The 23,571-nt window shown below is 45.1% G+C and overlaps 1 protein-coding gene across 1 annotated transcript in view; it reads right to left on the reverse strand.

Annotated features, from left to right (window-relative positions):
- The window catches only part of LOC124711904 (scavenger receptor class B member 1-like), a 204,910-nt gene extending 188,266 nt beyond the window's left edge, over positions 1-16,644 (reverse strand). The window contains exon 1 of the mRNA XM_047242156.1: positions 16,279-16,644. Within this exon, the coding sequence (XP_047098112.1) occupies positions 16,279-16,513 (235 nt within the window). The 5' untranslated portion in view covers positions 16,514-16,644. The remainder of the gene's footprint in view (positions 1-16,278) is intronic.
- Between the last annotated feature and the right edge of the window lie 6,927 nt (positions 16,645-23,571).

A 23,571-nucleotide genomic window follows, 5' to 3' on the forward strand; every position in this document is an offset into this window, starting at 1 on the left:
AGTGTATTTGATAAGAAAGGGTAATGTTGTAGAAAGGTGACATTGCGTCCCAAGCACAAAACAGTGTACATTTGTATTTCAATATTGATGACTGGTTTTCGGAGAATTATGGCATCTGCCGATCTGAAGTACCAACAAACTGTAGGAACCGATCCTGACTTGAAAGGCAGGAAAAAAAACCATGAACAAGTGTCTCGAAATGCATCGTTGCCACGATAGGTGGCGCTGACAAATGAGAGTTCCTCTGACCACGTGCCGTGTGTTCCACGCTGTGTGACTGACGCAGCGTTCCTGTAAGCAGCGGAATGGTCCGGCATTTATCTCTGAAAGAAGCCGAGATGGTGTTTGCGTGCAGCCAAGTAGACGGAAACGGTCGAGAGGCTACACGGCTACACAAAAACAAGTACCAACCACGTCACACAGCATTTCAAGCCTTTTTTGGGCGTTTGTGTGTTCATGAGCCCTTTCAGACGGACGAACGTGCAGGTGGAGGACTGTGCGTACACCAGAAAATTTGGATATTTGTGGTAAGATCCTATGGGACCAAGCTGGTGAAGCCATCGGTCTCTGAGCTTACACACTGCTTAATCTAACTTAAACTAAGGACAACACACACACACACACACACAGCCGTGCCCGAAGGGGAACCGTGTCAAGGCGCCCCAGACCGCGCGGCTATCCCGCGCGGCTTGCATACACCAGATTTACGGGACCGGGTTCTACAGGATATTGCGACGAATCCTAGGAAAAGCTCCAGGTAAGTGGTCTGCCAAGTTGGTGTAAGCCAAAGCACGATTATGTATATCCTGCATGACAACCGCTACTATCCCCGTCAACTGCAATCTCACGGAGGTCACTCTGAACATGTGTTGTGACATGGATGCGATGCAGCACTGTACAGTGTTTCGGGACGATTTATTGTTGTTGCACAAACACTTCCATTTCCGGATACATGTTCATAGGACCTTTTCTCCTCCATCTGCAGCCAGGATCCTGCGGTTTGTCGGTTTTATTAAAGTTCGTCCTATATTGAGAGGGTGATAGCTGGCGCTTTAGTCACTCACTGCTCCTCGTCAAAACGTTCACGTCGGTACCTGGCGTCCTCTCTGTACGCCACATCTGAAAATTACTGACTCCGATCGAAGCAATAATGTATTCTTCGAAACTAGTTTCTAAACACAAAGATACGAATGAGTCGAAGTGATTTAGATTCATAATCATATTAGCTTTTCCACACACACACACACACACACACACATACACACACACAAGTGCGTGCGCGCTCGGGTTCCAAATAAAGAGACTGTACCTTTCGTGACGAGGTAAGGTAAAACTGGGTTTCGTGCGGCAGTCCTCTTCCAATTATGGCAACTGAGGTAACTGAGCAAGTACCGGATCGGCTCCAATTACAACTGCACACCGTCGATTTCACCTACGTCGTTTGCTCAATTGGAGTAGCACAGAATCCAAAAAGAAGATGAGGAGAAACTACTTATTTCGACTGGTATGACTCTTTTTCCGTTCATTCAATGGAAGGGCGTCGTCTTCATGCGGGTGTTACTTAGGCAGTGAATTACTGTGTTCTTTTGTTTGAAAACAATTCCAGTCGATCTCTTCAAGAAGTTGTAGATTGAAGTCGTCAAATCTAATGTTTTGGCCGACCGGAGTGGCCGTGCGGTTCTAGGAGCTACAGTCTGGAACCGAGCGACCGCTACGGTCGCAGTTTCGAATCCTGCCTCGGACATGGATGTGTGTGGTGTCCTTAGGTTAGTTAGGTTTAATTAGTTCTAAGTTCTAGGCGACTGATGACCTCAGAAGTCGCATAGTGCTCAGAGCCATTTGAACCATCTAATGTTTCATATTCATTCGTAAACACAATGTAAATTTGACCTATATGTTGCCTGTTTTTGTACTATTTCTATACACAAACTTAGTTACTATAATGTGTTTTGATCCCTTCCTATGTTGTTACGGAATTGCTTAGCTTTTAAAGGCAATCTCACGCCTCTGTCCTGAAAGCGATGTCGGAAAATATCGGTGGCCTCTCTCTGCTCACAGGCCCGTGGGCTCCCCAGAGACGAGAGTCGGAGTTACTTCAGTGGAGGTGCGGTGCTTACACCGTCGGAGGCGGGGAACAGCTTTCGCCGGAGCGGCGCCTTTGCGGAAGCGCGTTATGTCACGAGGGCCCAGCGGGGGAGAAACCTGGCCCCGTTGCGTCAGCGAGGCTCCGCTCCGCACGTGGAGGTCTGGACTGGACGCTGGAGAAGCGGGCGACGGCGATCCAGGACAGCGGACAGAGTCCAGGCCGGCCGACGGGTCACGCGGGCTGCGACATCTGGGGACCTCACAGCGCAGCACTGCAACCTCAATCTGCACCTGCATCTGCGTCGACAGTCCGCTGGCCAGCGTACAGTTCCTGGCAGAGGGTACCTCGTACCGCTTCTAGTGCAACAACCTCTGCGGTTAGGGTGCGCTATCCTGCGAGTTTGACGTTCTAGGATAATGGTCGTCAAACATTTTTGCTGACGAACCAGTACTGACATTGTGGGGCGGTACTCTGGGTCGCATATCGAACGCTGTTGTTATTGATTGCTAACGTACACGACGTGCTATATTAAGAGCGCAGTAACTTGAACGTCAGTCCCAGACTACCACTAATCGTTCGGTGTCGGCACCATTCGAGTTCGTGTCGGCTGTTCTCTCACTCAGGTTGCTGCCATCCTCAGTGAGCCCAAAACTGAGGCAATGTAATAGCCTGACGAAGTGTTGTTGTGTTGTCAGTGTGAGCGGATGATTAATTGGTTAATAAAAGTAAACGTATATTCAGATGCATTATGCAGTACGGGACACGGTCACAAACGTTTACTAAATGTCTTGAATTTAATTTTTCTTGTACTAATTGCATTGTACTGCAACATCCTTAATTTACGAAACTTCCTGGCAGATTAAAACTGTGTGCAGGACCGAGACTCGAACTCGGGACCTTTGCCTTTCGCGGGCAAGTGTTCTACCAACTGAGCTACCCAAGCACGACTCACGCCCCGTCCTCACAGCTTTACTTCCGCCAGTACCTCGTCTCCTACCTTCCAAACTTTACAGAAGCTCTCCTCTGCTCCTACCTTCCAAACTTTACAGAAGCTCTCCTCTGCTCGCAGGAGACGAGGCACTGGCATAAGTAAAGCTGTGAGGACCGGGCGTGAGTCGTGCTTGGGTAGCTCAGTTGATAGAGCACTTGCCCGCGAAAGGCAAAGGTCCCGAGTTCGAGTCTCGGTCCGGCACACAGTTTTAATCTGCCAGGAAGTTTCATATCAGCGCACACTCCGCTGGATCCTTAATTTAATTCCACATTTCTTGCTGCAAATATGTACCACATTTGAAGACGACTGTCTCTCTAACGCGCATTCGTAATTCCATGTGACTTCCGCGTCAAAATGTATACCATTCCAGCTGATCGATACGAGTTGCACACGCCAGTGATTGTCAGTAATGGAAGAGGAAGACAAACAGTATAACCAACATCCCCCCCCCCCTCCTCATCTGCTCCTCACCTCGCAGTGACGGCGCTATTTACCCCTCTGCCCCTAAGCCGCGCACCCGACCTTACTTAGCTGGCGGTCGAATTCGCCAATTAAAATTAAGCGCATTTTAAAATACTACTCTTTCTTTAAGTATTTTTGTTTGTTACTGAGCAGAGAAACTATACTCTGCAGAAGCGCATAACACTAGTTCACGTTTTTGACTTCGGTTGTTAGATGCTAGACGCATACATTATGACGTACGACTGGGAACCGCTGGCCGCAGGAATACCTGATTCGCTGTTTGACGATCATTCGCCTGTTTTACGACCTCCCGTGCCTTTTTTCGGCATAGTCGTCGTACTGCCATTGTTCCAGTTTGTAATTAGCGGGCATTCGAGAACGTAGGTGTCTGGGGCCAGAGGTTTCTGGAGCTACCAGTAGAGGTGTTGGCCATGAAAGCTAATGACGATACTGAAACGAAGAATGTCGAGTGAGAAATAATTGAAAGTCATGTATATAAAATTACTTTTGAATGCATTACGGGAACAGCAGTGATCAATGTCTTATAAATATTTACTATTAAAAACAGTCTTGATCACGATTTATTTATCAAGGTGACCGGTTTCGACCACTACTGTGGTCATCTTCAGACCATTGAGTAGTTGGAGAATCTCCAACGGAAAGAGGTTCCTACTCAATGGTCTGAAGATGACCACAGTAGTGGTCGAAACCGGTTACCTTGATAAATAAATCGTGATCAAGACTGTTTTTAATAGTAAATATGTATATAAAAATTAAGCAGTACGAGCGAGTGTTACCATTGGCAGTATTACTGGAACTAAAGGTACTGATTGGAAATGACATGAATTAAAGATCTGTAGGAGACTGTAGTAAAAGTTGAAACTGCTATTGATAAAAGATTCAAAATCACTTAACCGTTCCAGCAAGGTTCTACTTGGAGGTGGGTGGCTGTCGGCTCCCACCGACCTGTTATCAAGTGTACGGTGTGTACCCGTGTCATGTGAATGACCGTGGTGAGCGCTTGTACAATGTAGTGTTGCGTTTGTGTTGTTGTGGCTGGAGGGTGGAGGGAGGTGCCGGCACATAGCTTACTGCTCTGGAACGGCACCGAGGGGCCGCCGAGCTCAACGTCCATCAGTGAAATTTTCGGGGTTTGCCACATTGCCAGGAAGGCATAAAACTGGTGACGTTTCCCTACAGTGGCAGACAACCTTCAGTGTGACAAAACCCTGATGCAGACTAAGTGCAAAGAAGCCAGTTTTATGGCGATATGACATTTTGGTTGAAATCTGATACACACATGCTAGGAGGCTGCGGCAGCAGCCACAACTGGCAAATGGTGCTAAATAGAGCGCTTATTTTAACCGAAATTTTGGTGGAAATGACGATGTCTTTCTTTGAATCTGTCCAAGCTGTGGTCCCCAACAAGAAATAATTAATCAACCTTGTACGTTGTAGCAAGCACGACATAATGAATTAGATGGTCGAGCTAGCAGTGTATATGTATTCGAGATACGATAAAGAGAGAAAGCACGTCCTGACGTGCCTACATTGTGTAGTAACGACGCAGCAGACAATATTAGTAGCAACCTCAAAGCCGGCAGCTGTGGCCGAGCGGTTCTAGGCGCTTCGGTCTGGAACCGCGCTACCGCTACGGTCGCAGGTTCGAATCCTACCTCGGGGATGGATGTGTGTGATGTCCTTAGGTAAGTTAGATTTAAGTAGTTCTAAGTTCTAGGGGACTAATGGCCTCAGATGTTGTCCCATAGTGTTCAGAGCCATTTGAACCATTCTTTTGTAATAGACTAGAAATGGGACGCGAGCAGGAAAAATCACACGAGCAACCTCAGACTTTTTCATGATTCACATTTCTATAATAAATAGTAGCAGAAAAAAACTCAAGTATTCAGTCAGAACCTGATAAGATTTCAATGTGCAACAAAGAACAGTAGCTTGTTTTGAATGTTCAGAAATGTAAAATAGTACACTCCACAAATTGGAAAAACATACTCTCGTAGTATCAATGAAGCACAGATGGTATCATTTAATTCATACAGCTACCATGTTGTAACATCACATCAGGATAAAATTCCAAGCTTTCGATGATATCCGCTATCATCTCCGTCAGGGACTCATACTTTTTCGGAATTTGACGCGGCAAGTGAAACGAGAAATTTTTATACAAGGACTTCGTCGCGAAAACTTCGTAGACACCATGTTGTAACTACTTGTGATGATATGTGGGGGAATGATCACAAGGCGAGCGTATGAGCACTGCCGTTTGAATTTTAGATATATTTCTGTTTATTTATTGTGCGGAAATTTTGCATTAGCTCCTCTACGCTCATTTCTTCAGTTTTAGTGCACATTTTTGGTCACAGTAAATTATCTCAACACCATCATCATATGGATTACTCTTTAAATAACAGTCTAAAACTCTTTGCCGTAACTAATATAAACATATGTTGGTGAGGGTGAGAGAGCTAGAGTGGAGAGAGAAAGAGAGGGGCGACAGATGAAAGTAAATGATTTACTGGAGCACTGTTATGTGTACGGCGTGTCTTACGTACGACTACTCGGCGTCCTCCGCGTCATTTGCGCACGGTATATGGTGCTGTCTGCTGAGTCCTAACTGTAAGACAGGAAGCTCAACGTGTCAGCGTGCATCAGATCTCAGAATAGGACGCGACAATCTAGCGGGCAGAACACAGCGGGGCGTGCAGGCGTTGTAACTGCAGGTGCCCCACCCAGCCTGTTGTTACGCTTGTGGGTGGGCATTTGCACGAGGGTGCGCTAAAAAGTAGTGCCTCCGAATTTTTTATATTAAAACTCTTAAAGCTTTTTTAAGTAAAACATTATTAACATTCTACATCTTTATTCTTCATGTCTACATATTTATTTCTCAATAAAGTCATCTTGGCGACGAACACATTTCTTCCAACTCCAGACAGATTTGAAATTTCCTGGAAGACTAAAACTGTGTGCCGGACCGACACTCGAACTCGGGACCTTTGCCTTTCGCGGGCAAATGCTCAACCTACTGAGTAAGCCAAGCAAGACTCACGACCCTTCCTCACGGCTTCGGTTCTGCCAGTACCTGGTCTCCTACCTTTCAAACTTCACAGAAGACCTCCTTTATGCCTTGCAAAACTATCACTCCTGGAAGAGAGGATATTGCGGAGACATAACTTAGCCACAGCCTGGGGGATGTTCCCAGATTGAAATTTCCACTCTGCAGCGTAATGTGCGCTGATATGAAACTTCCTGGCAGATTTTCATTGTGACAGACCGATTTGTTGATACCGGCACTATAGAATCCTTGAGCCACAACCTCACTTCTGCTTGCATCGTTTCATCAGAGTGAAGTCCTGGAAAGCTTTAAGTTTTCGGAACAGATCAGTGTCGCATGGGGCCAAGTCGGGACTCTATGGTGGATGATCGACAACAGCAAACCCAAGGCGTCGGATTGCTGAAGATATCGCAGCGGTCGTAGATTTTCCGGTACTGTTATGCTGAAGGAGAAGCTGCTCCACGTGTGGACGAACTCTTCGAATTTAAAACTCGATTACAGCACACGGTTTCTCACGCACACGCTGCCACGTTGCACGCTACAATTCAGAGCTCTCTAGCGACTGACGGTTGTAAGTACGTAGTCGTGAAGAACAAAGATGTAGAATGTTAGTAACGTCTGTTTTATTTAAAAAAGCGTCAAGAGTTTTCACATATAAAATTACTTTTCAGCACACCCTCGTATATCGTTGCCCTGATGGTGAGCTGCAGCAGGAATGGCCGAAACCGGAGGACTTCCGCATTACGATGCAGTCACACACCGTTGATGCTGTAACGGGATGGATGAATAATTATGGCAATTATCACATCGGACATAATACTGTGAAATAAACAGAGGGGACTGGTGGAGACAAAAAGAAATGTGAAGGGGCAGATGCATGGTGGGATGTGGATTGTGGTGCACGGTAAAGAAGAGAAGGGGGAAGAGGGGTGGGAGGAGAGAGGGGAAGAGCGCTGCGGTGGGGGAAGGGCAGAGGGAGAGGGGAGTGGGGGGGGGAGAGGGGAAGAGAGAAAGGGGAGCAGCAATAAAGGGGTGGGTGGGTGGGGGGGGGGGAGGAATCCCGATAAGCAGTGTTGACCGTGTTGTGCCGAGCATTGCCGACTTAGCAGATGCCCTTACTTATATGCCCAAGCTTTTCAGAGTTGGTGCGGATGTTTATGGGGAAGTGACACTAAAGAAAAATCGAAATACTCCTCGACAGAGCATCGTAAGTCGCCAGTCTGATGCAAAGATTGTCAGCAACTACAAACGTGAAGAAATGTAAAACCATCGCGTCAGTATTTACAAATGCGCTGCCCATGGTCCACATCATTAAACATTTTCCATTCGAATGATTCATAAAACATACTAATATTTGGAAGCAGCAAGACGTGGAAAAATGATGATGACTGATCATACAGGTTCATCTGTGAATAATAGAAATGGCAAGATTGGGAAACTGTAACTTGTCAGCAAATGAAGCGTTTGTCCGGCCTGTATGGCAGTAATTTTCAAATAGTTGGGATGCACATCATGGTGTCCTGACAAGGGAATCGTGCGTATAAGAAGGTCAGTTCGATGGTCTCATTAGCGCGAAGTCACAGAAGTGGTGAAACCAGTCATCACTTGTGGAAGGGTGCTTCTCACGAAGAACTGTTTCGAAAATCTTATAATTGTCTTTTCGCTGTTTTATTTACGAATATTCCTTAGCTGTTTGCATACACTACTCTTATCCGAACAAAAGCTCGTGCTAGGGTGCATGAATAGCCTTTCCTGCCATTGGCCAGTCACCAGAAGAGGGGAAGACATGTTACAAACTGGTGCAGTAAACCGTACTGTCTGCTGCCCATCTTACAGTGGTAAGCAGAATACTGCTTTGGATGGAAGTGAAAGAAGAGTGTAAAAGAGAAAGAGAGAGAGAGACAGAGAGACAGAAAGGGTGGTAAGAAACTGACAATCATTATTTGGAAAAAGACACTCCTGTGTTCTGCATAATATCGCGGGAGCCCTTTTCATGTTTTGTCTTGTGTTAAGCCAACGGCTGTCACGTCTGTCGGTAGAAACTTTGTGTCATTTTCCTTATGTACCAGCGTTCCACTATTTGATGTTCATAGAGATGGGACACTTAATGACATTCCTCCCACCATTACTTACACATTTTCTGTTGTTGAAATCAACAGCTTATTTTTTTCGATTACTCGTTTCGTTCCCCGTCCTATCAATATTTCTTCGTCTTCGATTCTGTTGTGTCAGGTATTTTCAAATGCATTGGTTAGAAAGTAACCTCTGTCTGCTGCTTTTATTTTGTTTGGTGTTGCTGACGCGAGTGTTTTCCTTTATTTTACAGAAAGACTGATAGTACAAACATTGATCGCAGTTTTTTGCATCACTGAAGGTAGTTTCCTGCATTTTTTCTTTTTTTTAAATATTGTATCCGTCTAAGCATCGGCCAAGACGACATTCCGGTTATATTCGAAGTGCAACATTTTTCAACGTAGAAATTTTTAAAAAAACGCTACACTCGTCTTATTTATAAAAAATGTTGAAGAAGAGTCTCTTGCTCCAAAATACTGCAACTTTCATATCTGGATGTTGTAAGAAAATTTTTCGTCAGACTCAAAATATAGAAAACGATCTAAGGAAGATAGACACTGCTCTGGGATCTGTCAGAATCCGACCAAGCGAACAGGACCGTCAGATCGTGCGATTGAGTCACTACGTTGCTGTTAAACACCTCGTACCATAGACTATGCGCTAGCAACTTTTGCCAACGTGACTGCCTTTATTCGATCAGAGGAGAACATTTTACGTTTTACAATCTTTTGCGACTACTTCGTTAAATGGTTCAAATGGCTCTGAGCACTATGGGACTTAACTTTTGAGGTCATCAGTCCCCTAGAACTTAGAACTACTTAAAACTAACTAACCTAAGGACATCAACACATCCATGCCCGAGGCAGGATTTGTACCTGCGACCGTAGCGGTCGCGCGGTTCCAGACTGAAGCGCCTAGAACCGCACGGCCACCAGCGGCCGGCCGACTACTTCGTTAGTTTGGATATATTTTGACTCCCATGAGGACTTGTAATTGGAAAGGATTCCTGCGAAGCCGACCCACATGCGTCCTCCCGCACCGCCATTTGAATTTCAATGTGAGTTGCATATCTTACTAACAAGTAGCGCTCTCAGCTCGTAAGACACGTCACAACCTTGTAAAATGCCTCCGTCCATTTGTAACGACCTGTGCTGACGAAACTGCACAAAGCGGTTGCTCGGCGCAGCAAGGTTCCGCTTCTGCCTCATCTCTGCCGTCGGTTTCTTAAGCCTGCCTGCGAGAGCTTTCACCCCGGGTGACGTCTTCAGACTCGTTTGCCGAGTTCAAGAGTCCACCGGGTAACGAGGCGACCCGGCTGGAAAATACGCGCAATCGCTGATCCACCTCGTTTCCAATCTGCCGGCTCTAAGAGGACAAGCCAGTCCTGCCAACTTTGCGCAACGTAAGGACGGTAGTCGTGAACTGGCGACCCGCATTAACAGACAAGAGATACCAGAGAGAACGGAAAAAACAATAACCGCGAACCCTACAAATTACTCAGTTCAAACTCTGGCGTTCCAAGATGGATGCAGACAGGTTATCTGTGCAGAAAAAGGAACTAGTCCAAGAGTATTCCGTCTTACGTAAAACGCTCAATGTGAAATGAACGACTCACCCTACTGCATTTTCCTCAGATTTACAGCACTTCTTTTCCATTTCTTTCTTTTTTTTAAGGCACTCCAATAAAATCTCCTTTCAAGCTTGCGAAATTTCCGTCCGCCGTTAATTAGGAGTATTTAACAACATTTCCGGTAGGTAAGTGAATGCTAGTTCGCTTCTCGCTAGCAATAACTTTTGTTTCTACTTTTATTTTAATTCTGCATATATTATTAAATTCAAATATTAATTAACAAATAACGAATCATTATTTTTAGTAAAAACAGAATCTTTCAATTTTTTATCACCAATCATACGAAACAAATTAAGATTTGACAAGGACATAACGAAATGCCTCATCGTCACACGAAAAAAAATTAATATCATAAATATTGTTCAATCTTTAGAAATAGAAAACATCTATTTTAAGTGTTATTTTTGTACCAAATTTTAATTAATTGTGAACTCTCGAATTTGATTGCAATAACTAATTAAAAATGGAAAGATGTTATTTCTCTGAGAACTGCGTCGTGTGGCTTTAGGACGTTGATAACTTGGCACTGGCCTCGAAATCCTGTAAGAGTGGAGAGAATCGAAGCTCCCCTTGTGGGTGAATCTGTATTTGCGAAGTTAATCCTCACAGAGAACGGATAACGCGATACAACAACAAAATTATGTATCTCCAACCAGTCGGGATGACTTAATGAAAAAGTAGCTTTACATATGAAGTTTTTAAAAGGTGTGAGCAGACTCTCCAAGGTAATTTGGAAAAAGAAGTGTGGTTATAGGAATCACCACCCAGGTAGCAGTATCAGATCGATGTTACACAAAATCGAGTCAGAGGAAAGAAGAACTGACTGTAGGGTCTGTACTACTTTTTAATTATTGGAAATATGCAAAAGTGATTTTCTTCTGGTGGAGTCCTCATGAAATATACCTGACGGCTCTTCAAGGTAGCGAACAAAGCAGGGAATGTGGCCGAAAGAACCATGTTCCCTCTTTTATGTGGCGTTAAGGGTGCAACGCAAAGCGTTACAGATTCGCACACTTTCTGCATGTATAGATATATACCGATAAACTATTGAGGCTGTGAAAGCAAAACACGGACAATGAAACAGTTGCTAGATATAACATATTAAAAAATCTTACAAATCGTGTTACGACAGTCGTGTCTAAGCACGCAATATTATGAAAAATTATTTTAATCTGTATACCCCGTCATCCTGGAGTGCGGAAACTATAAAAAAACATGAGATACGTATTGTTAGTATTGAAGTGTAGCTGATTAATCGACCTCTGGTACATGAGGAAAGATGAACAGCGAAAGTTATTACAAGTTGGCTTGTTGCCTGTCATTATCAACATTAACGGTTCTTAATTGAACTGAAATATGCTGTTACGTAAGTAAGTCCTTCACTGCTCTGTAACACTGGATTAACTTGAAGATGATGACGAAGAAAAAATTGAAACTTTTCATCCACGTTACGTAATAGAATAGCTCCTTCGAAAGAAGTATGAATGCTCCGAGCTTAGTGATTCACAGTCATGGCTAGGTACGTGCAAGTCACTCCTCCCGCCACATAACGTGGTCTCTGCCTACGGCAACAATGAACGTGAGGACTCCCAAGCAACACGCGAGTCGGTTCACAGATCGGTCGTTCGCATTTCTGCGTGTTCTCAGACAGGAAAATGTTAAACGCAGTGGTATTTATATCGCGCTTATCAGACTGGTCACAACTTTTCTTCACAAAATTTCTGTATGTGACGCGTCGCGTCTCAGTTGCTGGCGATGGCGTCATGACGATTTAAAGGTGGTTGTTATGAGCAACTCAATGAAAAATTTTTAACGTAGACATTGGTGTTTCACTTCATTTTTTTCTGAAACTTCTTCATCGGCTAAGTATTACACTTCTACACTCATACTGAGCACAGCTGCCTCGGAAACTAGTTTTCCTGATACAATAACTGATTACACTGATTAACACCGCAAAACACAGCACACATTTCTACATCGAATATCCTTCATCTGTTTCAGTTAGACGTGCAGGGGGGTCATAAAGTGGTGACCAAAGAGTTTCCGTAACTTTGTCTAACCGCTGAAGTAAACACATCACCTTTTATTTTTCAATCAGAACTGAAGTTTCGGCTGCGGAATAGTACTCGTCCGTGAAACAAAATCAATGACGGTGTATTTCGTAAGCCTGACGAAAAACGACGAATTTGCGATATGTGTTGATTGTGGGGCAAGCTCTATGAAGAACCGCTTGGCAGTTAATGCCACTCTGAAAGTAGTTATCCGTCAAGAAGATCTGAAGTACCTGATCACAAGTGTTCTACTTTCCATATAGATAATGGAAGAGGGACATTTTCGTTAATAAATGACTGGGAACGCTTGTGGAAAAATTTAAGATGCGTTGTTTGCCTGTCGTACAAGTGCACTTTTAAGTTAGCATTGAAATGACCTGTTGAAGAGCACCACCAGTATATAGTGATCCAGTTTGTCTCAGATGGTGATGGAAAAATAGTTCAAGAAAGATTGTAACACGTGATTTCTGAGATGCTTCCTGACCAAGACATGACAGTTCGACGAGTTACAGCTGCCCCCAATAAAGTAATTTGAGAATCAAAGTGACTATTCGTCAATCCCGACATTTGAGATGAGTTACCCATCTACAGAGGCAGGGACACACAGCTGTCCGTTCACAGTCTAACAAGACTTTTTCACAAATAGAAATCACAAACGGATGTGAAAAAAGCGATAAGTGACAGAAAGAGATCCAATGACCGACCGAGGATTCCGAGGTTTAGGTCCGTAGTACGAAACTTTGCCACTTAGCCACAAAGCCGCACTGGCAGTTTGCTAGAAGAGCCGAAAGCGAGAACGTCTGTAACTATCATACCAACAAATAAATGTCTACCAATCGCCTTGCCCGATACTGATTTTAAGTATTGATTTCGCGTCGCTTCTTCGATTTGCCACAAATATCTATACGACGCGACGTGCTCAAAATATTGACCATGAATCTTGAGATACTGAACAGTTCTTTGTTACAGGCATTACTTTACATTTCTCAGCATTTAAAGAGAGTGCGTTTCATTACCACAAACGGAAATGTCCGATTCTTTCTGAAATTCCTCAAAACTGTCCATCGACGCTACTTTTCTGTACGCAGCAGCGTCCTCACCGAAAGATATTACAGCGCTGCTGATCCTGTCTAATAAATCATCCACGTACGTGGCTAAACAAACGACGTATACAAAATGTGAGAGTGTTTAGAGAAGACAAAAAGGAACATGTTTTGTGTGACACCAACGTTACAGGTGCACCGTTGCATGAAAGGTTGCGCACTGGACTTCACCTAGGCCAAGGTTCCCAGTTGTTTTGACTGTTTCGTAAGTAACATGTTGACATCATACTCTGATCTGCAACAATATAACATCTTACTGCTAAACGGGCAAGTTTTTATTGTTGCGGTCTCCACGTTCCTGGATAAAGAGTTACATTGTTATTTATGTTGTGATGTGTTTACACGAAAGTTTCTACTAACGTTTACAGTTTCTTGATGGCTGATTACATTCTGACCGAGTTAGCTGTCATAAGCGTCATTTATGAAGATTTAACGCAAGTAAACATTTAGACAACTTTTCCGCAAGTAACTGAATTGGGAGGGGTTCGTCAGCATCGTGGCCGTGACTTTCTCACGACCTCACTCGTATGAATTTCCTTCTGTGGGGAAGAGAAGAATCGTTTGGTGTACGAGACACCGACAGACACTGCAGGAGATCAGGCTGACAGTTCGGCTATTGCTCCAACCATTATTTGTGAAATTCCTGGCTGTTTTGAGCGCGTTAGAAAGTCATTAGTACGCAGATGCCGGTTGTGTATTAACGTGAACGGACAACATTTTCACCAACGTCTTAGGAGCAATATTCATCACACGGTAGTTTCAACACCGTCTCTAACCAACATTGTCGAAAGTTTGAAGGAACCCTAGTGCAGGAATGGTGCACCTATGACATTTTTGTCAAATAAAAAGTGTTTCTTTTTGTTTCCTCCAAACACACTAAATCTAGTTTTCTTACACCCTGCATAAGGGGTTTAAATATTATAGGCACAAGAGAAAGGAACGAGTAGAGGAGAACGCAAAAAGCAAATAATCCTAATAATCATAGATCCATCACCCAATGGTTTCCTCTATTCGCCTCATTTGTATACTTGGAAGGAGAGACAGCATTGGTCGTATTTTTTTTGTTTTATTAAACGCAAAATCGATTTTCGGTCACTAGTGACCACCTTCAGTGCTGTAATATATAATTTAAATTGGTAGGCACTGGTGTCAACAAGCTTACAGCGATCAGTTTATGTGATCGCTGCAAGCTTGTTGACACCAGTGCCTACCAATTTAAATTATATATTACAGCACTGAAGATGGTCACTAAGTGACCGAAAATCGTTTTTGCGTTTAATAAAACAAAAAAAAAAACAAAAAAAATACGACCAATGCTGTCTCTCCTTCCAAGTATACCCATTATATGGCCGTGGTGCACAGGATACTCCATGGAGTCGCCAATCGACTCATTTGTGCTAACCACATGAGTAACAGAGTCCCCGAGGATCCAGGGAAACACATTACAACAGGCTTCAGCAGGTTTCTTCATCGATTCCCATACCCGTTCAGAAATGGCAGACGCGTTCCCAATGTAGTGGCAACCATCCACAAAGCGTTTTTGGAGTTCATCGGCACTACCAAGAGCGTTGGTGCACACTAAAGCTTTTAAATATGGCCTAAAAGATCCAGCTTGTTCAAGTCGGACAACCTGGGAGGCCACGGCGTTGGCGAGCCACGATCGAAACACTTATTGTCGAAGATGCGTGCCACATGAAGCTGTCCTGGTGCATCATCGCGCTTGTACTGGGTGGTTATAACCAAAAAACTAAAAACCTGCTCGCGGTGGTTCAGGGTGGGCTGTAATCGTAGTACGGTAGCGAAAGTTGGCAGATATTATAATATGTTAATGAGGAACCAATTTATGGTGAAAAAAATTAGTTCCAATTTCGGCCACCAGACGCAAATTTAGCGCTGTACAATATCTCGTAGACGCCTCTGGTGCTGATATTGAACAAACTGTGTTAAGTGGTGATTACGTAGGCTTTCCCGGCGTAATAAGTCTTGAAAGTCTCTTCGGGTTTGCTGCCGGATGCTAAAATCAACTTGACTCGATATTTCGGCGATCCAACTGTTCGCCATCTTCAAGAAAATGCTGCCTCTGCTGATATGTCAGTTCTCAGCGGGATCGCCGAAATATCGAGTCAAGGTGATTTTAGGATCCGGCAGCAAACCCGAAGAGACTTTCAGGCGTAAGTAGTGATTAAAAATAGAATCAGCACTATGCATATGCCCCTCGTCTGATTTTTCCTGCTCGCGTCCCATTTCTAGTCTATTATACATCAACCATTTCTATACGTCTCCTCTCGAATTCATAGAGCCAGATTTGTACTTGGTGGCCAAAACTGGAACTGATTTTTTTTGGAGTGCGTTAGAATACCTACCAAGTTTCGCTACCATACAATAATTACAACCACAATGGAACTCTCTGAATAGCTGAACTTTAATTATAACTATCCAGTATGACACAGGCATCCCTTCACCATAAGGAAGATCATCAAAAACACGATAACAGTGATGTAACACTGGGACGAATGCACTTGAGCATATGTCGTATCGGGGAAACCACTCGTTTCCTGAGCTTCGTCTATTAAGATTATTTGCTTGTTCCGTTATCCTCTAAGGGCCCCCTTCGTTTGTAGCTGTGACTATCAAACACGCACTATACTGTTAACAGTAGAGTGTTGTTACTCTTCGTTGTGGCACACATGATGGTACTTTCGTTTCCGTGGTACATTCGCCGTCCGTTGTCTCCTGTTAGGTGAATACTGAGCGAATCGGTCACATGAGCGAAGAGCGAACAGGGCGTCGCGCGTCGAGGATGCGGACTTACGCCTGCGGTGGAGCCGGCGCTGGTAGTCGGGGTCGTGGAACGCCCTGTTGACGACGATGCCGGGCTTGGAGCCGCGGCGGCCCAGCTTGGCGGCTGCATCGCAGGTGCTGGTGCCCTCCTGCTGGGCCTTCTGGAGCTCCTGTTGCTTGTCGGCGGCGTCCGCCTCGGTCTTGGACGAGCTGACCACGCGGTACGACTTGGCCACGAAGCCGAAGAGGCTGAGGAAGTCCTTCATGGCGGCGGCTGCCTAGAGATAGTGTGCGAGGCGAGTCGCAGGCAGCGCGGCACTGGAGCGGCTAGCGGGCGGCCGACACGACGCGTCACTGCACTGCGGGAGGGGGGCGGACACTGTGTGAGCGCGCGGGGTCCAGCTGAGAGTGGCGGCGCGCCGCGCGGCTGCCGCAATATCAGACGCGGCCGGCCGGCTCCGGGAAAACCGAAGCCGCTACCGGGGGCGGGGAGCGGGGGGCGGGGGGCGGGGGGCGGAGGCGGCGAGGAGGCTCGCCTCCCCCACCAGCGGCCGGCGGCGGCGGCGCCTCCTGAGCTGAGCTGAGGTGTCGCGTGGTGAGGTAGGCCGGGCGGTGGGGCAGCATCCAGCGTCCAGTCCTGGCGTGTGGAGAGCGGGCACACTCTCCTACCGTACCCCGACCCCCAACAAGAAAGGAAAATGTGTCGTCGACTCACCTCGGAAGATGTTCTCCGTAGTTGAGAACGAAACGTCAGGGAGAAGAAGTTCTACAGATCGACCACGGCAACTTAGCCCGGAAGAGTTTACTAATAAAGACGCCGGCCGTGAAATCCTACATGGAATGAGGAAAATATGTTGTTGTTGTTGTGGTCTTCAGTCCTGAGACTGGTTTGATACAGCTCTCCATGCTATATCCTGTGCAAGCTTCTTCATCTCCCACTACCTACTGCAGCCTACATCCTTCTGAATCTGCTTAGTGTATTCATCTCTTGATCTCCCTCTACGATTTTTACCCTCCACGCTGCCCTCCAGCACTAAATTGATGATTCCTTGATGCCTCAGAACATGTCCTACGAACCGATCCATTCTTCTGGTCAAGTTATGCCACAAACTCCTCTTCTCCCCAATTCTATTCAATACCTCCTCAATAGTTATGTGACCTACCCATCTAATCTTCAGCATTCTTCTGTAGCACCACATTTCGAAAGCTTCTATTTTCTTCTTGTCTAAACTATTCATCGTCCATGTTTCACTTCCATACATGGCTACTCTCCATACAAATACTTTCAGAAACGACTTCCTGATACTTAAATCTATACTCGATGTTAACAAATTTCTCTTCTTCAGAAACTCTTGCCTTACCATTACCAGTCTACATTTTATATCCTCTCTACTTCGACCATCATCAGTTATTTTGCTCCCCAAATAGCAAAACTCCTTTACTACTTTAAGTGTCTCATTTCCTAATCTAATTACCTCAGCATCACCCGACTTAATTCGACTACATTCCATTATCCTTGTTTTGCTTTTGTTGATCTTCATCTTATACCCTCCTTTCAAGACACTGTCCATTTCGTTCAACTGCTCTTCCAAGTCCTTTGCTGTCTCTGACAGGAAAATATAGATTACCATTATACCAATTTTTAACGCGCCAGAGAAGCCTGCTTCTTCTTCTTACGCCCCTTATTTCCATGCCTCTCGTTCTTTGCCGTCTTGTACGAAGATACCATACTGCAATCGAATTTCTATAATCCATACATATTATGAAAATGGGTGTATGTACACCCATCAGCCAGAATATTGTGACCACCTACCTAAAAACCGCTATTGGAAAGCATCGTTGCATGGAAGCAATAAGGACTTGGTAGGTAAGGGAGGGGGGGGGGGTGATACGCCAGGGTAGCCGAGAGTGGTAACGCGCTGCTTCCTGGACTCGGGTAGGCGCGCCGACCCCGGATCGAATCCGCCCGGCGGATTAACGACGACGGCCGGTGTGCTGGCCAGCCTGGATGTGGTTTTTAGGCGGTTTTTCCACATCCTACTAGGTGAATGCCGTGCTGGTCCCCACACCCCACCTCAGTTACACGACTCGCAGACATTTAAAACACATTCACGATTTACACTAGACTCAGACAGCTGGGGTATACTATTTCTGTCCCAGGGGGTATGGGGTGGCGGCAGGAAGGGCATCCAGGCACCCCTTAAAGTTAACCATGCTAGTTCCGTACTTAACCCTGCCGACCCTGCGCACAGTGCGGGATAAGGCAGTAGCAAAAGAAAGAAAGGTAAGGGGGGGGGGGATGGCATCACATCTGCACACTCCGGTCACCTAACTCCCGTACATTCTGGGGAGAGGGGCAATGAGCTGTGACGCCGCGATCAATTAAGGCCCGGAGGTGCTCCATAGGGTTCAGATCTGGCGAGTTGGGGGAGCCAGAACATCAGCTGGAACTTGCCACTGTCTTTCTCGAACCACTCCATCACACTCCTGGCCTTGTCACATGGTGCATTATCTTGCTGAAAAATGTCACTACCTTCGGGAAACATGATGGTCGTGAAGAGGTGTACATGATTTGCAACCAGTGTACGATATTCCTTGGTGGTCATGATGCCTTGCACGAGCTTCACTGGAGCCATGAATGCCCAAGTGAATGTTCAGATCCTAATGGAGCCACCGCCAGCATATCTCCGTCCTGTAGTACAGATGTCAACGAAATGTTCCCCTGTCAGACGCCCTGCCCCCCCTTCCCCATAATCGGCGTGATGAAGGTGTCGGAATTCGTCAGACCATGCAACGTCCATGTGCCGCTGTTACCCATAGTTGCCGATGTCATGATGTTAACATTGTCACACGCATGGGTTGCCGGCTGTGGAGGCCCATCAATAGGAGTGTTCGGTACATTGTGTGTTTACACACAGTTATAGTATGCCCAACATTCTAGTCTGATGTTAGTTCCGCCCAGATCGCCACCTGTTCTGTCTGTGATGTTGGGTGACCGCCCAACCCCACCACGTCCAGACCAGTTTTCACCCTGACTTCGCCTCGTGTTAAAGACACCGCAGTACTCCTCTAACACCCGACACGTCGTGCAGTTTCCGAAATGCTCATGGCTAGCTTCCCGGCCATCACGGTCTGCCCTCGGTCAAACTCGATTAGATCACGTGCCCTCCGCACTCTACACGCACACAGCACTCTCACTGGTACTACATGCACCGTGCATGTGTCAGACTAGTAGTCATTCCTCTGCATGTGACGCTGCTGTCACCTGGACGGGTTTATATCGATAGTAGGTCGGTAGTCATAATGTTCTGGCTGATCAGTGCATAAACGTATTTCGACATATCGTCCTAAACCACTCGACTGACATCACCAAAACTTGGTACACATATTACTTACCCGACTCTCGAACGCCCATACTTCATACATCCAGTATTTGCGAATGAGAGCCCTTACACATTTGCAACGAACGTTATACGTAATTTAAAACCTTGACGAAACTCTTTCCGTCTGACGACCCCCATAAAATATGGGAAGGAAGAAAGCTTATTACTTCCTATATTTTCGCCGTTTGTGCAGTAAAATTGCCACATGAAGCATCGCGTTATAATTTATCACTTCTTTACAACTAGCTGTATAAGTGACACATTCTCCAGACACTGTTAATGTTTTCCAGTGAATGTACCAGAAAAATTGTACGTTACGTAATTCACATGATAAACACTGACACTGAAACGTCCCCTTAGAAAAATTATAAATGACTGTGCTTAAACTGACGCACAATATTTTTAGCGCAACGCAATCTGACTTTCAAAAATCACTACAAAAGAATGGCCCTGACTAACAATAACCTATACCTTTCATGAATCACTTACCTCACAAAAATCTTCGTTACTCGAACTACTGCAATACAGCGAGCGCAACTACTGCCAGCTAAATAAAAGATTCTAACTACTGAAGGCACTAACTACTAATAGGCATAGTTAGCAAATGAAAGATTTTGATAGAGAACAAACAATGTATTTACCTTAATAGTGTTCAAAAGTCATTATATACGAGGGCCGTTCAGAAAGTAACCTCCGGTTGATTTAAAAAAATACACCAAGTTAAATAAAAATATTTTAATATATACATCTTACAACTACATCTTTGCACTATTTTTCTACATAGTCTCCATAGCGATTGAGGCACTTATCGTATCTCTTCACAAGCTTTGAAATTCCTTCTGCATAAAAATCACCCGCTTGTGCCTGGAGCCAGCCTGTGACCGCATCTTTGAGCTCTTCGTCGTCATCAAACCGCTGTGACCCGAGCCATTTCTTCAAATGCATGAAGAGGTGATAATCACTTGGCGCCAGGTCTGGGCTGTAAGGTGGATGGTTGATAACGTCCCACTTGAAGGACTCAAGAAGGGCCGTTGTTCTGCGAGCAGAGTGAGGACGGGCGTTATCGTGCAAAAAAACGATACCGGAAGTCAGCATACCACGGCGTTTGTTCTGTATAGCCCGTCGTAACTTTTTTATTGTTTCACAGTACACGTCTTGATTAATGGTCGTACCACGTTCCATGAATTCAACCAACAACACTCCTTTGGCATCCCAAAACACCGTTGCCATCAGTTTTCTGGCAGAAAAATCTTGAGAGGCTTTTCTTGGTTTGGTAGGCGAATTTGAATGTGCCCACATCTTTGATTGTTCTTTTGTCTCAGGGTTCACGTACTTAATCCAGGTTTCGTCACCGGTCACGATTCTGTTTAACAATGGGTCTCTTTCGTCCTCATAACGTGACAGAAAGTCTAATGCAGAGGCCATTCTTTGAGTTTTGTGGTGGTCGGTAAGAATTTTGGGCACCCATCGTGCACAGAACTTATGGTAACCCAATCTTGCTGTCACTATCTCGTACAAGAGAGTCTTAGAAATCTGTGGAAAACCAGTAGACAACTCCGACATTGAGAAACGTCGATTTTCACGAACTTTTGCATCAACTGTCTGAACGAGTTCGTCAGTCACCAATGATGGTCTACCACTCCTCTCTTCATCATGAACGTTTTCTCGTCCACTTTTAAATAAACGTACCCATTCACGGACAACTCCTTCACTCATAACTCTTGGTCCGTACACGGCACAAAGCTCACGATGAATAGCTGCTGCAGAATATCCTTTGGCTGTAAAAAACCTTATGACAGCACGCACTTCACATTTGGCGGGGTTTTCTATTGCAGCACACATTTCAAACTGCCACAAAAACTAAACTAGCGCAGGTTCGACGTTCACTCGACCACGGCTTGATGCCGACTGATCTGTTGAGTGCGTGAACGCACAGATGGCGTCGCTACTCCCCCCACAACCCGCACTGTGACCAATCGGAGGTTACTTTCTGAACCGCCCTCGTATATATATATATATATATATATATATATATATATATATATATATATATATATATATATATATATATAATATCAGTTCATGACATCCAGTCTTCCAAATTTACTGTCTCTTGATGGACACACGTCCAGATCATCCGCTCTCAAAACTCCGCCATTTCTCTCCCCACATCCACCACTGCTGGCGGCTCACCTCCAACTGCGCAACGCTACGCGCTATTAACAGCCAACTGCCCAACACTACAAAAGCGAATATTACAACAATGCCAACCAGCCACAGACTGCACACGGCACATCCAGAGCGCTACGTGGCGTTACCAATACAAAAACATAAACAGCCTACTTACAACATGTGTGAAAAACTGCCGCGTCATCCATGACGTTTTAATGTACCACTAGTTTACCACCAGTTCTATTCGCAACACATTTCGCAGATATTATCCATATGTGAAACTTCCTGGCAGATAAAAACTGTGTGCCGAACCGAGACTCGAACTCGGGACCTTTGCCTTTCGCGGGCAAGTGCAAAGGTAGGAAACGAGATACTGGCAGAAGTAAAGCTGTGAGGACGGGGCGTGAGTCGTGCTTGGGTGGCACAGATGTTACAGCACTTGTCTGCGAAAGGCAAAGGTCCCGAGTTCGAGTCTCGGTTCGGCACACAGTTTTAATCTGCCAGGAAGCTTCATATCAGCGCACACTCCGCTACACAGTGGAAATCTCATTATCCATATGCGTTGCTGAGTGTATCGAGGTGATAGGAGGAGATGGAGGGCGAGGAATTGGACGAGATGGAGGGACAGAGGGTAAAGCAGGGCATGGCCCGAGAGAGGGGAAGATGGAGATAGACGAACAGAAGATTGGAAGTAATACATACCCAGACAATGCACGTTTTCAGTTCTTTTTTTTTTTTGGATTTGTGGTACTTGAAGTTCTGGTTCAAATGGCTCTGAGCACTATGGGACCTAACATCTGAGGTCATCAGTCCCATAGAACTTAGAACTACTTCAACCTAACTAACACAGGGAATCAGCGATCATAAAGCGGTTACGGCATCGATGATTGCAGCAGTAAATAGAAATATTAAAAAAGGTAGGAAGATTTTTCTGTTTAGCAAAAGTGACAAAAAGCAGATTACAGAGTACCTGACGGCTCAACACAAAAGTTTTGTCTCAAGTACAGATAGTGTTGAGGATCAGTGGACAAAGTTCAAAACCGTCGTACAATATGCGTTAGATGAGTATGTGCCAAGCAAGATTGTAAGAGATGGAAAAGAGCCACCGTGGTACAACAACCGAGTTAGAAAACTGCTGCGGAAGCAAAGGGAACTTCACAGCAAACATAAACATAGCCAAAGCCTTGCAGACAAACAAAAATTACGCGAAGCGAAATGTAGTGTGAGGAGGGCTATGCGAGAGGCGTTCAATGTATTCGAAAGTAAAATTCTGTGTACTGACTTGGCAGAAAATCCTAAGAAATTTTGGTCTTATGTCAAAGCGGTAGGTGGATCAAAACAAAACGTCCAGACACTCTGTGACCAAAATGGTACTGAAACAGAGGATGACAGACTAAAGGCCGAAATACTAAATGTCTTTTTCCAACGCTGTTTCACAGAGGAAGACTGCACTGTAGTTCCTTCTCTAGATTGTCGCACAGATGAGAAAATGGTAGATAGCGAAATAGACGACAGAGGAATAGAGAAACAATTAAAATCGCTCAAAAGAGGAAAGGCCGCTGGACCAGTTCGATTTTACACAGAGTACGCGAAGGAACTTGCCCCCCTTCTTGCAGCGGTGTACCGTAGGTCTCTAGAAGAGCGTAGCGTTCCAAAGGATTAGGAAAGGGCACAGGTCATCCCCGTTTTCAAGAAGGGACGTCGAACAGATGTGCAGAACTATAGACCTATATCTCTAACGTCGATCAGTTGTAGAAATTTGGAACACG

The sequence above is a fragment of the Schistocerca piceifrons genome, chromosome 8 (genome assembly GCF_021461385.2).
Source record: "Schistocerca piceifrons isolate TAMUIC-IGC-003096 chromosome 8, iqSchPice1.1, whole genome shotgun sequence".
NCBI lineage: Eukaryota > Metazoa > Arthropoda > Insecta > Orthoptera > Acrididae > Schistocerca > Schistocerca piceifrons.